This window comes from Gossypium hirsutum, chromosome A01 (assembly GCF_007990345.1).
Source record: "Gossypium hirsutum isolate 1008001.06 chromosome A01, Gossypium_hirsutum_v2.1, whole genome shotgun sequence".
Lineage (NCBI taxonomy): Eukaryota > Viridiplantae > Streptophyta > Magnoliopsida > Malvales > Malvaceae > Gossypium > Gossypium hirsutum.
In genome coordinates, this window is record NC_053424.1 from 115,686,367 (window position 1) to 115,700,813 (window position 14,447).

The following is a 14,447-nucleotide window of genomic DNA, read 5'->3' on the forward strand; positions in this document are numbered from 1 at the left end:
CCCAGATTGATCCTTAAATTTTTCCTGTCATAAGTAGCTATTAGGTTTGGTCCTTGAATTCTAATCCCTTAACAGAAATAAATTAACCATTTTAAAAACTTGATCAATATAATCTATGCTTTATATAGAAGGTTTTGACGGAGTTAATGTCGTATATCAATTAAATTCTGATTTAGTGTGAAATTATCGAAAGATCATTTCGTTTAGAAATGAACAAATAGTATTTAGAGAATGTTTATACCTTTACATTTTGATAAATTTAAAAAAACACATATACATAACGAGAAGGTTAAAATATGTTATTAATCCTTATACTTTGACAAAAATTAAGATTTAGTCCTTATACTTTAAAATTAAAATTCCAATCCCCTTACTTTTTCAATTTAAGAATTCTAATTCAATCATTACTATAGTTAGTCATAGTTTCAGTTAAAATTTACCAACGTACTATGTTTATTTCCTATCAATCATATGACACATCACATAAGACCAACCTAACCAACATGTTAAATAAAAAAATGGATAAAGAAAAATACTTAAGTTTTTAATTTTGAACTGAAATCTTTAAATACAAAAATACTTAATTTTTAATTTTTTAAAATATATAGACTAAAATTTAAATTTTATCAAAGTACAATGAGTAACATATTTTAGCCATTAAATTTATTATATATTTAAAATAAATATCCAGGCAGGTATAATAGTGCAGGTCGTGATCAGCATCCCCCGGTGGATATTTCAGCCTTCGCGGTTTTTACGGATTAACAATTCCAATACTCGCTCTATAAGCGAACCAAGTTTCTTTATGGATGAATGATTTGTTAAATAGGCTGGGTAGTGAGGAACACGCCCGTTGAAAAGGTAGTGCCAAAACGGCTCAAGGGCAGACGATTGAGGGAGAGAAGGTCGAGGCAAACAATACGGCTCTGACTTGGCTTTAGCTGATATAAGCGTGTGCCGACTGCCAACTGGTCACGTGACATCTGTATAGTTGATTTTAGCCCAATGGCTAATTTTATTAATAAAGCTTTAATCAATTTAAAGAAATTTACATCAATAAAATATGTACATTTTTTTGGTAGAAAAAAAAATAATTACATTATCCTTATTAGTATAAATTTTAACCCCTAAACTCTAAAAAAAGTTTTTTTTTATAAAAATAATTAGGTTTTTCTATTGAATTATAATTTGTTTAAATCAAAATATTATTTTACTAAATTCTTCTTTTTAGCAAATAATTTTACTAAATTCAATTTACATTATTATTACATAAGTTTGAGTTTTTTAATATTTAAGTGTATATTATTTTTTAATTTAAGAGTGAAAAAATATAAATAATTTAAAAATTATCTAAAAAATAATTTAAAAATTATCTAAAAAATATAATTTTACTATTTTTAGCTAATAAATAACTCAATAAAAATATACAAATAATTAAACTTATTTTTATACATTTCCAAAAGCATGTAAGTTCATTTAAATTCACAACCTCTAAATCATCGTTATAAATTGAGTTAATATTTTGTCAACGTAAATAATTCTTTTAACAATTAGTTAAATTTCTTAACAGGTCCATTTTTTGGATGGACAGTATGTTTATTTGTAATTAGTGTAAAAATAACAGTGGTGGTAAGATAAAATACTATAATAATAATATAGCATAAGACAAAAAAAAATTAAACACACCACACTGAAGATAAACGTTCATCCAAATGGACCTTAAATTTTATTATATTGAATTTAAATTTGTTTAAGGGGAATCTAAAAAGGTAAAAAAAAAAAAAAGAGGTTTCACCATTTGGATAAAATTGTGTAATTATATTTTTAGACACCTTTAGCATAAAAAAATTACTTTGACCTCCATAATTTATATTTTTGACTTTGTTCTTCCACAATGACTGAATACATCTTTTAATAATAAATAGATTATTTTAATTAAGTTCTTATAATAAAGTACTTAACAAGTACTTTCACCTTATAATATATAAAGGTAAAGAGAAAGCAAGTTAAGTAAGGAAACCTAAATCTTTCTTTCGTTTTGATAAGTAATTTTTTACGTAAAAATATTATGGGAGATCTATGTATTAAAAATTAGATTATATTTTATTTTTTCATTCAAAAAATAAGTAAATTAATTATTATATATTGGATTAAAGAGAAAATTGATATTTTATTAAAAAATTCATCCATTTTTATTGTTTAAAAACCGGCATGGTTGGTAGAATCAAATAGTTACACATAGTGCGTCATGTATACCTCCTACTGACATACAAAGACCAATTTTTAACCGTACAAGTAGATGGATTTTTCAACAAAATGATCAATTTGCTCTTTGATCTAACGTATAAGGACTAATTTACATGTTTTAGTAGAAGCAACAAAATACAATCTAATATTTAGTACAAATTCCTCTTTTATATTTTCACCTTATTTTTCAAAAAGATAGTAAAGGAAGACAATAATCCATTATTTTTCCTATAAATAATAATTTTTTAATAACTCCAAAACAAAAAAATAAAAAAAAAAGTAAAATTTTTTTAAATTATAAAATATATCTCTTTCCTTTTGAAATTTAATAAGGAATTTGTAATTACAAATTATTTATCATTTTTCTCTATTATAAGAATAAGATCAAATTAGCCCTGTTTTTGTTAAATGGATCAATTTAGTCTATACACTATTAAAAAGAATAAAATAAGATAATATTTTAAAGGGTAAACTACCCTGATAGTCACTCTAAATTTATTGTATTCCTATTTTGGTCACTCTATTGTTTGTTTGTTTTTTGTTTTTTTTTTTTTTGCAATTTTAGCATTGTTATTAAAGATTGTTCTTATTTCACTCACTCATCCATTAAAAATCAAATGGAGTGCTAACTGTGCCACTATGTGTACATATACTTTTGGTGTGACATGGGAGAAACAAGTCTATCACTCTTCTACTCCACATAAGCTTATTGGGGTTTCCATTTTGGTCATTGACGTTGCTGGGTTCATGGGTTCTCATTGTTTACTTGTTTTGGAAAAAAGCAATGTTGAACTTTTAGGATTGGATAATTTGAACGATTGTTACAATCTTTCATTAAAAATATCGAGGTAGAGTCTATTGATCAAACATCAGGTTTTCATCGTTGAAGGAGATCTAAACAACCTCGCTTTGTTGACAAATTTGTTCAACATTGTGTCGTTCACTCGCGTGTTTCACTTAGCGACACATGATGGTGTACGGTACGTCATGCAAAACCCACAATTGTATGTTAGGTCGAACATTGTTGGGATTGTTAACTTACTCGAAGTAGCCAAAGTAGTGAATCCACAATCGTTAATCGTTTAGGCTTCATTGAGCTCTGTTTATGGACTCAACACTGAAAACCATTCTCCTAACATGGCAAAACTGATCATTCAATGAGTCTTTACACCGCCACAAAGAAAGCCAGTGAGGAAATCGCTTATTACTTATAACCATATCCAAAGCATTTCCCTCACTAGACTCAACCATCAACCGTTTGGGCTTCTTTGATCTCTGTTTTATAGACTCAACATTGAAAACCCATTGTTTGAACATGACAAAATTGATAATCCAATGAGTATTTACGTCGCCACAAAAAAGGTCAATGAGGAAATTGCTCATACTTATAACCATATCCATGCATTTCCCTTGATGGACTCAATCGTCAATTGTTTGGGCTTCATTGAGCTCCGTTTATGGACTCGACACCGAAAGCCCATTCTCCGAATGTGACAGAATCAAACACCCGACAAGTCTTTATGCCACCACGAAAAAAGCCAATGAGGAAATGACCAATACTTGTAACCATATCTAAGGCCTTTCTCTCACCGAACTTAGATTCCTTATTGTTTATAGTCCATGAGGAAGACTCGACATGGATTATTTCTTTTTCACTAAAGATATTACGTGGCAAAACATACAACATTATATGGCGGTACTGTAATAGCCCGAATTTCAGCAATGTCGAAAATAGTGGTTCAAGACCATCAAATTCGACAAATGAACTTTTAGATTATATTATTTAATATTTATGAGCCAAATGTAATTTTTAAAATATTTTTGAAATAGTAAATTGGGTTTTATAAAGATTTATTTGGTCAAGAAATTGAGAAAAAGAGGTATCGAGATCTTGGTGTTATAAACCGAGCCATAAATATTTTTATGAATTATTACGGAGTGTCAATAATGTAGTATTAAAATTTCGTTAGAAAATTTTGACGTTTGGATGGTTAATTAAATAAAAGGACTAAATTAGAAAATGTGTAAAAGTTGCTAAGAGGATTAAATAGCTCAATTGTCAAATGAGGAAGGACCTAAATTGCAAATAAGCCCAAAGGAGATATTTTGGGCGGCAATAGCTGAGAAAAATCTGGAAATGGGTTAAATAAGGGCAAAATTGAAAAATTGCCAAAATTAGCTAAATAAAAATGAGACTAAATTGGAATATCTAGAGTTCTCTTCATTTCTCTTCATATTCATCAGCTGAAAAACAGACATGGAGGAGGGTTCAAGCTGGTTTTCATACTCTATCTTCATGTAAGTTTAATTCTTGCTTTCTCCTTGAAATTTTTATGTTTTTGGACTTTTATAATTGGGTCCAACTTACTATTTCATTAGTTTTTTATTCCATGGCTAATTTTTAAAGTTTTTATGGATGAGTTCTGGAAGTATATGATGAATAAACATATAATTGAAGCTTTAATTTTGATATATGATGATTTTATTAAGTACAATTGATGAAAATTGATTTAAGGACCTAATTGTGAAAGAGTTTGGAAATAAGGTCTAGTGCTAAAATTATAATTTTCAAGGGTTATGAAGTAGTTTAAAATGATATAATAAAGTATTAATTGAGAAAAATTATCTCAATTGAGGGGTTAATTGAGTAAGGACTGAATTGTATGAACTGTGAAATTTGGGGCAAAATGGAAATCAACATCTTGCACTAAAACTGTTTTGGACAGCAGCAGTAGTCTAAATTTGAAAAATCGCCAAAAATTATATAAATCGAATTAAAGGATGAATAAAATATGAAATTAAAACTTATTGAGTCTGTTTTCTTATAGAAGAAACGATGTAAGCAATAGAATTATAAATCATGAGATATAATAAATTTTGTGAGACAATGCAGAATGATTTAGGGTTCTCCTGTTTTGACTTTATAAAATCATAAAAAAATTGGAGAAAAATAATTAGGGGCTTAAATTTATATGTTTAGAATCCTAAATGAATCTATTTTCAAGAGAAACAAACGAGAACATCATTCGAATCCTGTACGAGGAGATAATTAATTTTTAGTGAAGAAGAGTCGGAACTGTTAGACAACGAAACATTGGGGATTTTAAAGAATAAACTGTACTTATTGGTTAAACAAAAAATTCTGAAAATTTTATGGTAAGAAGATACATGAACCTAGTTTCAAGGAAAATTATCGGATCTTAATTTGGAGTTCTGTAGCTCAAGATAAAAATAATTTAGTGACTATGACACAGATGGACAGCTTGAATATTCATATAAGAGTAAAAATTATAGATAATGTTACTTACAAGTGTATTATTTATAACAAGGATGTGGATGGAGAGGAGGAGGAATAATATATGAATGACTCGTGTATAAATTGATCACATGCCCGATTATAATCGATAAATGTTGAATTAGAAATGATATAATATTTTATTTGGAACATTTATTATGAAATTATGATTATCGTTTTAGTATAAAAATCGAACTTGTGAGTTTATAAATTTTAGTGATCATTTGTTAATTTTATGAATTTCATGATGTGTTATTTCATATGTATTGATGATAAAATCGTGAATAATGTAAAAGTATGAAATTTGAATAAATGATCAATTTGAGCACTTTAGTTCAGTGACAAGATGAATTGACGGAAAAGACCATGGTTGGACCATGACAACAAGTGATAAGTGATAGCTTCGGCTACACTTATCTGATCAAGAACAAGTGAAAGTGATAAATGATAGCTTCGGCTACACTTATCTGATCAAGGACAAATGACAAGTGAAAAGTGGTAGCTTCGGCTACCTGATCAGTGAAAAGTGGTAGCTTCGGCTACCTGACCAGTGAAAAGTGGTAGCTTCGGCTATCTGACCAGTGAAAAGTGGTAGCTTCGGCTACCTGATCAGTGAATAGTGGTATCTTAGGCTACAAGTGACAAGTGATTTTTGCGCAAAATCATATCTGGGATATGACATCAGTATGATATGTGTATAAGATGTAAGATCATAGCTGGGCTATGGCATTTTAGTAAAAAAAGTGATGAATTGACGGATAAGTCCATGGTTTCACCATGGCATAATGAAAGTGAAGGGGTAAGACCATAGCGAAGCTATGGCATTCTAGTGAAAAGACCATAGCTCTACTATCGTATCGGTGATTTTCAGTGAAATTCAGTGCATATCGATGTAGACCAATTCCGTAAGACGTTCACTAATTTGATAAAGTTTGGTAAGAGTTACATGGAATTATGTGATATAAGGAAGTACGAGTTGATAAGACATGGGTATAGAACTTGGTTGATAAATGAATTCATTTGTGATTATATAATTGTTCATCTTGAATGTACTGTCTATATGTATTGATAATTCAAATGTTTTAATGAATAAAGTTCCGACATGGAATAAATTAAACACGAGACAAATAATTATGAAATTGAACGTGAAATTCATGAAAATGACGGTTATTGATATATGGAGACATGAGACATTGATATATGAATATGGAAAATGTTTGATAAATGTGTTTGTTCATAATTATGGAGTTATATGCCTCACGTGTACTATTTGCATAAAGATGATATTTCAAATACTTTAGTTATTTAAGCTTAAATATGAAATAGTATGAAATCAAGATAAGTTGTTATGAAATATATTTAGATGACAGAGATATGGCTGATATATGTTGTATGATTACTTAACGTGAAATTGTGTATATATATATTAGAAATTTAATGAGAATTGAGCCCATACATGTTTTTTGTTATTTATATGAAGTGTACGATTGACAAGGGTGATGAAGTTATAAACAGAGAGTTACACGGGTTGAAAACACGGGTGTGTGACTCTCCAAAGTGTGAAAAATTTCTAAGTGTTACAAAAGTTTCATATGTTTACGGTTTGGTCCCAAACCACCCCGAATGTATGTTTTGGGCCTCGTAGGCCCATATAAGGGACGTTAAACATATGTACGGAAGTTTTTAATTTAGAAGAAATTTTATGGCTGATTTTTACATGATTGATCGTATTAAGTTCGGTAATGCCTCGTACCCTATTCTAGGCTCGGAATACGGGTAGGGGGTGTTATAAATACGGTCAGCATTCCAATTGGTTTTAATGGAAGAGTGACCAAAACAAGAACAATTCTTAACAATAGTTCTAAAATCGACAAAAAAAACGTAAAGTGACCAAAACATGAATGTGATAATTCTAGGGTAACTATTTGGGTAGTTTTCCTTATTTTACAAGAGTTAACATTTACCGTTTAAAAGAAAGTCTCATATACCATTTAACAAAATTAATATTTTGAAAGCTCTTTTGATTCTGCAAATGAAATTTTTTATTTGGGGTTGAACGATAAATAAAAAAATCATATAATCTTTTAAATAGTGAGTATTAACAATGTCACAATTTAATTATTTTTTCAAGAGGAATCTACACCCACTGTCGCTGAACTATTAGTAAGTTTATGTTTTTGTTACTTAATTTCAAAAAGTAATAAAATAGTCATTAAAGTATTTAAAATTTTTTATTTAAGTCAATAAACTATTCGAAAGTTTTTATTTAAGTTAACATGTTGTTAGCTTTTTTAAGTCCAACTAGCAAGCTCAAAATGACAATTCAACGTCTAGTATAATGGATTAATATCTATCAATGAGTAGAAGAACATATTTTAAGTTCAAAGCTATCTGATATCTAACAGTCAGTGTCAGATATTAGAGAAAAAAATTTTGTTTAGATATTTATGGCTGATATATGTTGTATGATTACTTAACGTGAAATTGTGTATATATATATTAGAAATTTAATGAGAATTGAGCCCATACATGTTTTTTGTTATTTATATGAAGTGTACGATTGACAAGGGTGATGAAGTTATAAACAGAGAGTTACACGGGTTGAAAACACGGGTGTGTGACTCTCCAAAGTGTGAAAAATTTCTAAGTGTTACAAAAGTTTCATATGTTTACGGTTTGGTCCCAAACCACCCCGAATGTATGTTTTGGGCCTCGTAGGCCCATATAAGGGACGTTAAACATATGTACGGAAGTTTTTAATTTAGAAGAAATTTTATGGCTGATTTTTACATGATTGATCGTATTAAGTTCGGTAATGCCTCGTACCCTATTCTAGGCTCGGAATACGGGTAGGGGGTGTTATAAATACGGTCAGCATTCCAATTGGTTTTAATGGAAGAGTGACCAAAACAAGAACAATTCTTAACAATAGTTCTAAAATCGACAAAAAAAACGTAAAGTGACCAAAACAGGAATGTGATAATTCTAGGGTAACTATTTGGGTAGTTTTCCTTATTTTACAAGAGTTAACATTTACCGTTTAAAAGAAAGTCTCATATACCATTTAACAAAATTAATATTTTGAAAGCTCTTTTGATTCTGCAAATGAAATTTTTTATTTGGGGTTGAACGATAAATAAAAAAATCATATAATCTTTTAAATAGTGAGTATTAACAATGTCACAATTTAATTATTTTTTCAAGAGGAATCTACACCCACTGTCGCTGAACTATTAGTAAGTTTATGTTTTTGTTACTTAATTTCAAAAGTAATAAAATAGTCATTAAAGTATTTAAAATTTTTTATTTAAGTCAATAAACTATTCGAAAGTTTTTATTTAAGTTAACATGTTGTTAGCTTTTTTAAGTCCAACTAGCAAGCTCAAAATGACAATTCAACGTCTAGTATAATGGATTAATATCTATCAATGAGTAGAAGAACATATTTTAAGTTCAAAGCTATCTGATATCTAACAGTCAGTGTCAGATATTAGAGAAAAAAATTTTGTTTAGATATTTATTTGCTGATTTATAACGTTCAAAACTGTTTTATAAAAAAAAACTAAACTATAAAAAAAAGGTGAAAAGAAAACTTTCGATTGATATAGGCAATGCAAATAATGTTATACATACAACAATAATTTTAACATCCCAAAAGCTTAATTGAAAGCATAAACTTACTAATAGTTTTGGTGAACTTGATTACAGTTTACCCTTCTTTTTTAATAGTAAAAAGGATTTGATTAAATAATTTATAATATAGGGACTTAGAATGTAATTTGACCTTCTTCACTCTACTCCCCTTTCCTTTATTAGTAGTCATCCAAACATAGGGTAATTCAATGTATATTCTTTCGCTCACCCTCTGCCCTTGTTTAAGAATTGAGTGTGAGAGGGGTAACGTCACTTTGAGAGCAAAGCGCCCCTTCATCTCCCGTAAGCCTCGTTTCCTACTCGAAAACCCTGCTTCTCCACTTCCCATAACAATGGCGAATCACTTCTCTAACTCTCCTCCAAATTTGGATGACGGTGAACTTTGGCTCCCTTCCGATATCTTCCTCCACGACCCCCCTTCCAAATTCAACCCCCACCTTCACCACCATCATCTCCCTTTCACTTGCATGGATGACTTAGCTCCTCGTTTTGCCGCCCTTTCGCTTCCTAAGCATCACCAGAAACTACCCAAAGTCACCAACTTTCAGGTTCATTTCTTAACCCTTGCATGGCTTTATGCTTTTGTAACATTCCCTTTGTTTGTTTCTCATTTGTTCTTCTTCTTGTTCCCCCACTTTGCAGAGGCTTAAAGAACCGGTTCGTTACGGTTCAGTTCATGGGGCTGGCTTGGTTCAAAACTCATGCGGGTTCAGAAACGGTCCATTTCTTGCTGGGACTAAACCGGTTTATGAGTTCCAGTTCTTGAAACCAACTCAAGCTCAGGTACATTTAAAGGTTCTAATTTTTTGGGGTATAGTGCTTTTATCAAGTTATGAACCATCCTTTCACTTTTCAGTGCCTTTTTTTTTGTTCACTTGTACAGTAATGATGATGTATTAAAGCTAAACAATGGGTTGTCACTTGTCACTATTTATGTTTTGTAGGTTGAGAGCTACGTTGAAGCCAGGGTTAGGTCTCTGCAAAGGCAACAACAAAACCGGCTTTTTCAAAACCGGGGTTTGCCATTTGAAGCTAATGGTTTTAATAATTATAAATTGGGGTTAGGTGGTGGTTTGGTGAGAGAATCTGGTGGCACTGGTGTGTTTCATCCTCGTATTGTGAACACCCCTTTTGATTCCACAAAGAAACAAAGTAAGTTCCTTTTTTCGTTTTTGTAAATATATGGTCTTTGTATGAAAGGTAAAAGGAAGTATTGTTAAGAACAAATGGTGGTGTGTCTGTCTCTTCATACGGTTTTTCCAGGTCTGACAAAATTTTCAGGCTATTAAAAACAAAGGTAAAAGATTATAATTATGATAATGATGAGTACAAATACAAATATCATTGTTGTGTATTCATGGAAATGTTTTGTATAAAGTTCCATATTGTATAGTTTAGTCAGTGAACTTACTATTCATGTAACTAGGACTTTGGAATAATCATTATGCTTATAGTGTACCTGCAAATTTTCTACCATCTCTAACATGGACCTTACATTGAAAAAAATATATATTTAATCTTTGACAGGCATGAGAACTAGACAACCCCAAGAGATGATGAAATCCATGAAAAGAGTAGGTGTTGTGAAACAAGAGGATTGCTATTATCATCTTCCACCAGAGATGGGGTTTCACAGGGACTGGACTTGGTAATTTGCCATGATTGAATAAGAGAGGATGAAGATAGAAGGTGAAATAAGCTTTTAGGTTTTCAATCAAATCTTTGTAGGAAAATGTAGGGTATGATTTAGGTTTTGTAGAGATAAATAAATGGACCTGTGGGAGAATTGAGTTGACTTAGGTATTTTGGGTATCTTTTTTTGTAATATGTTTTCATGTAGCAATGGTAGGAATATTTAAAGCTCTTTTACTTGAGAAAGACAAATTGATATTGGGGCTTTGCATGTTGAAAGCATTTTTGCTTTTTATGTTTTTGGGTTGGGGTTGGGGTTGGGGTTTCCTATTGTTGATGAAAAGACAAAGCAGTGAGAGCATTTAATGGCTTCCTTTTGCAGAGAAATAGTACTGTAATGGGTATCTGATTTAAACCTAAAATGTTCAAATATATAAAAATATTTTAAATAAATTGATAAAAGAAATCAGTAGTGCTTTGGGTCAATGTGATGTGGACTTGTGGTTGAATAGGTGGCGTTAATTATCCTTTTTTATTTTCTTATTATTTTTGTTTGATGATAATAACTCATTCCTAAAAAAATCAATTACAACATAAAGGACTAAAAGCCCAAATGGATACAATAATAAGGCCAAGGGCTAAGCCCAAATGAAATCAATAAAAACTTTTTATGTTGGTTGGTACGTATATTAAATTGGTTGGTACATATATTAAATATTTGAAAAAAAATTTATAAATTCAAAATAGTATTATGAATTGGAGGACTCTCTTTTAAGAACAAAAAAGATTTGTGGAAAAACAATAGATATCAAGAAGAAGATCGAAGTGGGTTTTGAAGTACTATTTTTGCATCTCCTGACTAAATTTACACGTATTAGGGTTAATTGTTAATGGTTGGTCGAGTTTGATAGATTCACCCTTTAAAACAAGAAGCTTTGGTCATGAGGGAATAATATCAACCACTTGATGTCCATCTAAGACATCCGTTATGGTTATTTTGTACTCCCTTTTTCTTTTTATATGATTTTGCTTACTATACCTGTTGTCATAGCATTATAAATATTATTGTTACTTTTGTTCCCATCGGAATAAATTTGGCCCTTTCCCCTGTTTTTACCTACGTATATGATATATTTTAAGAAATTAACATCTTTATTACTAGCAGGGTCTGGGGAAAGAATAAGAAAGCTACCACTAAGTTGGGGAAGGAAAAAAAGAGAGTCGGGATTAGTGAGAACTTTTATAATTAGCATAATAGTAATTTTAACCCTCAATATTTATACATTGTATAATTTGATTCTTTTTGTAGTTTTACTTCTTATTTTGTGATCATTTCACCTAAAAACCTAAATAAACAATTTTATCAACTAAATTTGATAAAGAATATATCAGAAATGGAAACATAAAAAAATTCAAAGTAATAAATTTTTTTCTTATTCTTTTAAAATTAACTCTCAATATCATAAAAAAATAAAACTGCAAAAAAAAAATCAAATTACACAATTTGTAAATGCTACGTGTGACCAAAATATTGACACAATTTATAAATATTGAGGGTTAAAGTTAGTATTATACCTATTTTAAAAGCTACCATGTTATTTTTCCATTAGTAATTTAACGCTTGGTGACCAAAATAGAAAAAATCGAATACTTGTGTGACCATTTTATAACTTTACTAATAATTGGGTGACTATTAGTGGAATTCACCCAAGTCCCATTGATAGTTGTAGAAATCTTTTCCAAAAACTGGCGACGTTTCTTAAAGAAAAACTGCTGGATTTGAATCAAAATAAGCAGTGAAACCGCCATTCCATATTTCTCCACTGTATTTTCTAAATCACAGCATCACCATTAAAACTATCTGTTAGTAAAAACCATTCCCACTTCTCACTTAAAAATTCAACAACATTGCCAAACCATCATCATACAAACAAGGGACCAACTCAACTGTTTTCCAAGGTAATTACTGTCCCTCTATGTTTCTTCTTCTTCTTCTTCAATTAAAAGATGAGATCAAATTTAGACTTTGATTCCCTTTTCAAAGTTTCTAGAAATGGGGTTTAATTAGTTTTCCAATATATATATTAAGTTAGCATTAGTGTGGTTGAAAAGTGTGCAGGAAAGGGTTATGGCGAATGGGGAACCAAAGTCATATTCAAGCAACTTACAATTGGCACTTACAATACTTGGCACAGTCACTGGCATGATCATTTTAATAATTGGAATCACCATGGCGTCAAGATATGCACCAAAACCACAACAGCAACCATTGATACTCAAAATCCATTCAATCACCATGTCAGGCCTTAATGTATCCTGTTTCTTAACCGAGACAAGATGGAACGTAACGGTGTTGTTCGCTAACTGGAACAGCATGTTAGAGATGTCCATACACAGTTTCGAGAGCTCGTTGTATTACAATTACAGTAACCCAATTTCGTGTGCTGTTGTGGAAGCAATGCACCTTGGGCCAAAGAAGCAAAGGCTAGTGGAAATGCAGTTCAACAGGGCTCAATGTGGGGAAGAACAACCATATGTTGATGATTGGGTATTGGAAAGGATAAGGAAAGATGAAATTAAAGGGGAAATGAGCTTTGTTGTAGGGATGAAATTGAGGGTTTCGTATCGAACAGGTATACTGGGATGGGATTATGATTTGAATCTTCATTCCCCTAAGCTTGATATGCAGCTTGTACCAAGTACTGGTAATGGTGGAATCATCTTTGATCACCCTAAGATATGCTTAGTCCCATTATGAAATTCATAGTTGATTCTATCATTGATTTTTTTTACATGTATAGGTCGATTATTTTTATTCAAACAAATTTAGAAAGAATTTATTTCCAATTTAACCGCCTAAGAAATTATTTTGGTGTTTATATATTCCATTATCTAAGAACTTGTAAATATAGGTAATGATTAATGAATAGTATAAACAATTGCTTTGTGTTGTTTTTTTTAGTGTCCGTTTGTTTACATGTAAAAGTTTTTACAGAAAATGTTTTCTATATTTTTTTTTGTGTTTTACAGGTCAAGGTAAAATAAGTCTTTTTTTCTTTTTCTTATAAAATGACCAACCTTTTTGAAAAAATGTAAGTCATTTTCCGGAAAATAATTCATCTATAGATAATTTTATTTTATTTTATAAAGATTAATTTAAATCAAGTTTAATATTATTATATTGATAATAAAATTTATTTTTTATTTTAAAAAATATTGAAAATGTTATATTTTTCAATATTATTAAACATACATATTTAATTATTTATATTTAGTCATATAATAAATTATTAATATAATTTATTAAAAATATTTTATTTTTATTTTAATAATAAATTTTAAAAATAATAATTTTAAATAATATTATTTACATATCATTGAAAATATTCAATATTAATATTTTAGTAATAAGTATTTATTACAATTATAAATATATTAATAATAAATGTTTTGTAGCATAAATGTTAAAATATATCATAAGTCTATGTACACTTCACAGATTTGTAATTTAGTCTTTGTACTTTTATTTTCAAGAATTTAGTCCCTTTACTTTTCAAATTTAAAAATCAAGTCCAATTGTTGATATCGTTAAATTTTTTTGTCAATTTTGTTGGTGTCA

At 29.8% G+C, this 14,447-nt stretch overlaps 1 protein-coding gene across 1 annotated transcript; it reads left to right on the forward strand.

The window, feature by feature from the left end:
• Positions 1-9,369: 9,369 nt before the first annotated feature.
• LOC107925561 (uncharacterized) lies at positions 9,370-11,084 on the forward strand. The gene is made up of 4 exons (XM_016856279.2): positions 9,370-9,744; positions 9,839-9,979; positions 10,141-10,348; positions 10,724-11,084. Exons 1-4 carry the CDS (start codon positions 9,385-9,387, stop codon positions 10,846-10,848), a joined length of 834 nt encoding a protein of 277 aa, XP_016711768.1. The 5' UTR covers positions 9,370-9,384; the 3' UTR covers positions 10,849-11,084.
• Positions 11,085-14,447: the final 3,363 nt, after the last annotated feature.

Excerpts from the sequence above, each read along its gene's own strand:
- LOC107925561 (XM_016856279.2), top strand. The coding sequence starts at position 9,385 with ATGTATATTCTTTCGCTCACCCTCTGCCCTTGTTTAAGAATTGAGTGT. Across the intron at positions 9,980-10,140 it reads TGAAACCAACTCAAGCTCAG|GTTGAGAGCTACGTTGAAGC; the intron begins GTACATTTAAAG and ends TATGTTTTGTAG. Across the intron at positions 10,349-10,723 it reads TGATTCCACAAAGAAACAAA|GCATGAGAACTAGACAACCC; the intron begins GTAAGTTCCTTT and ends AATCTTTGACAG.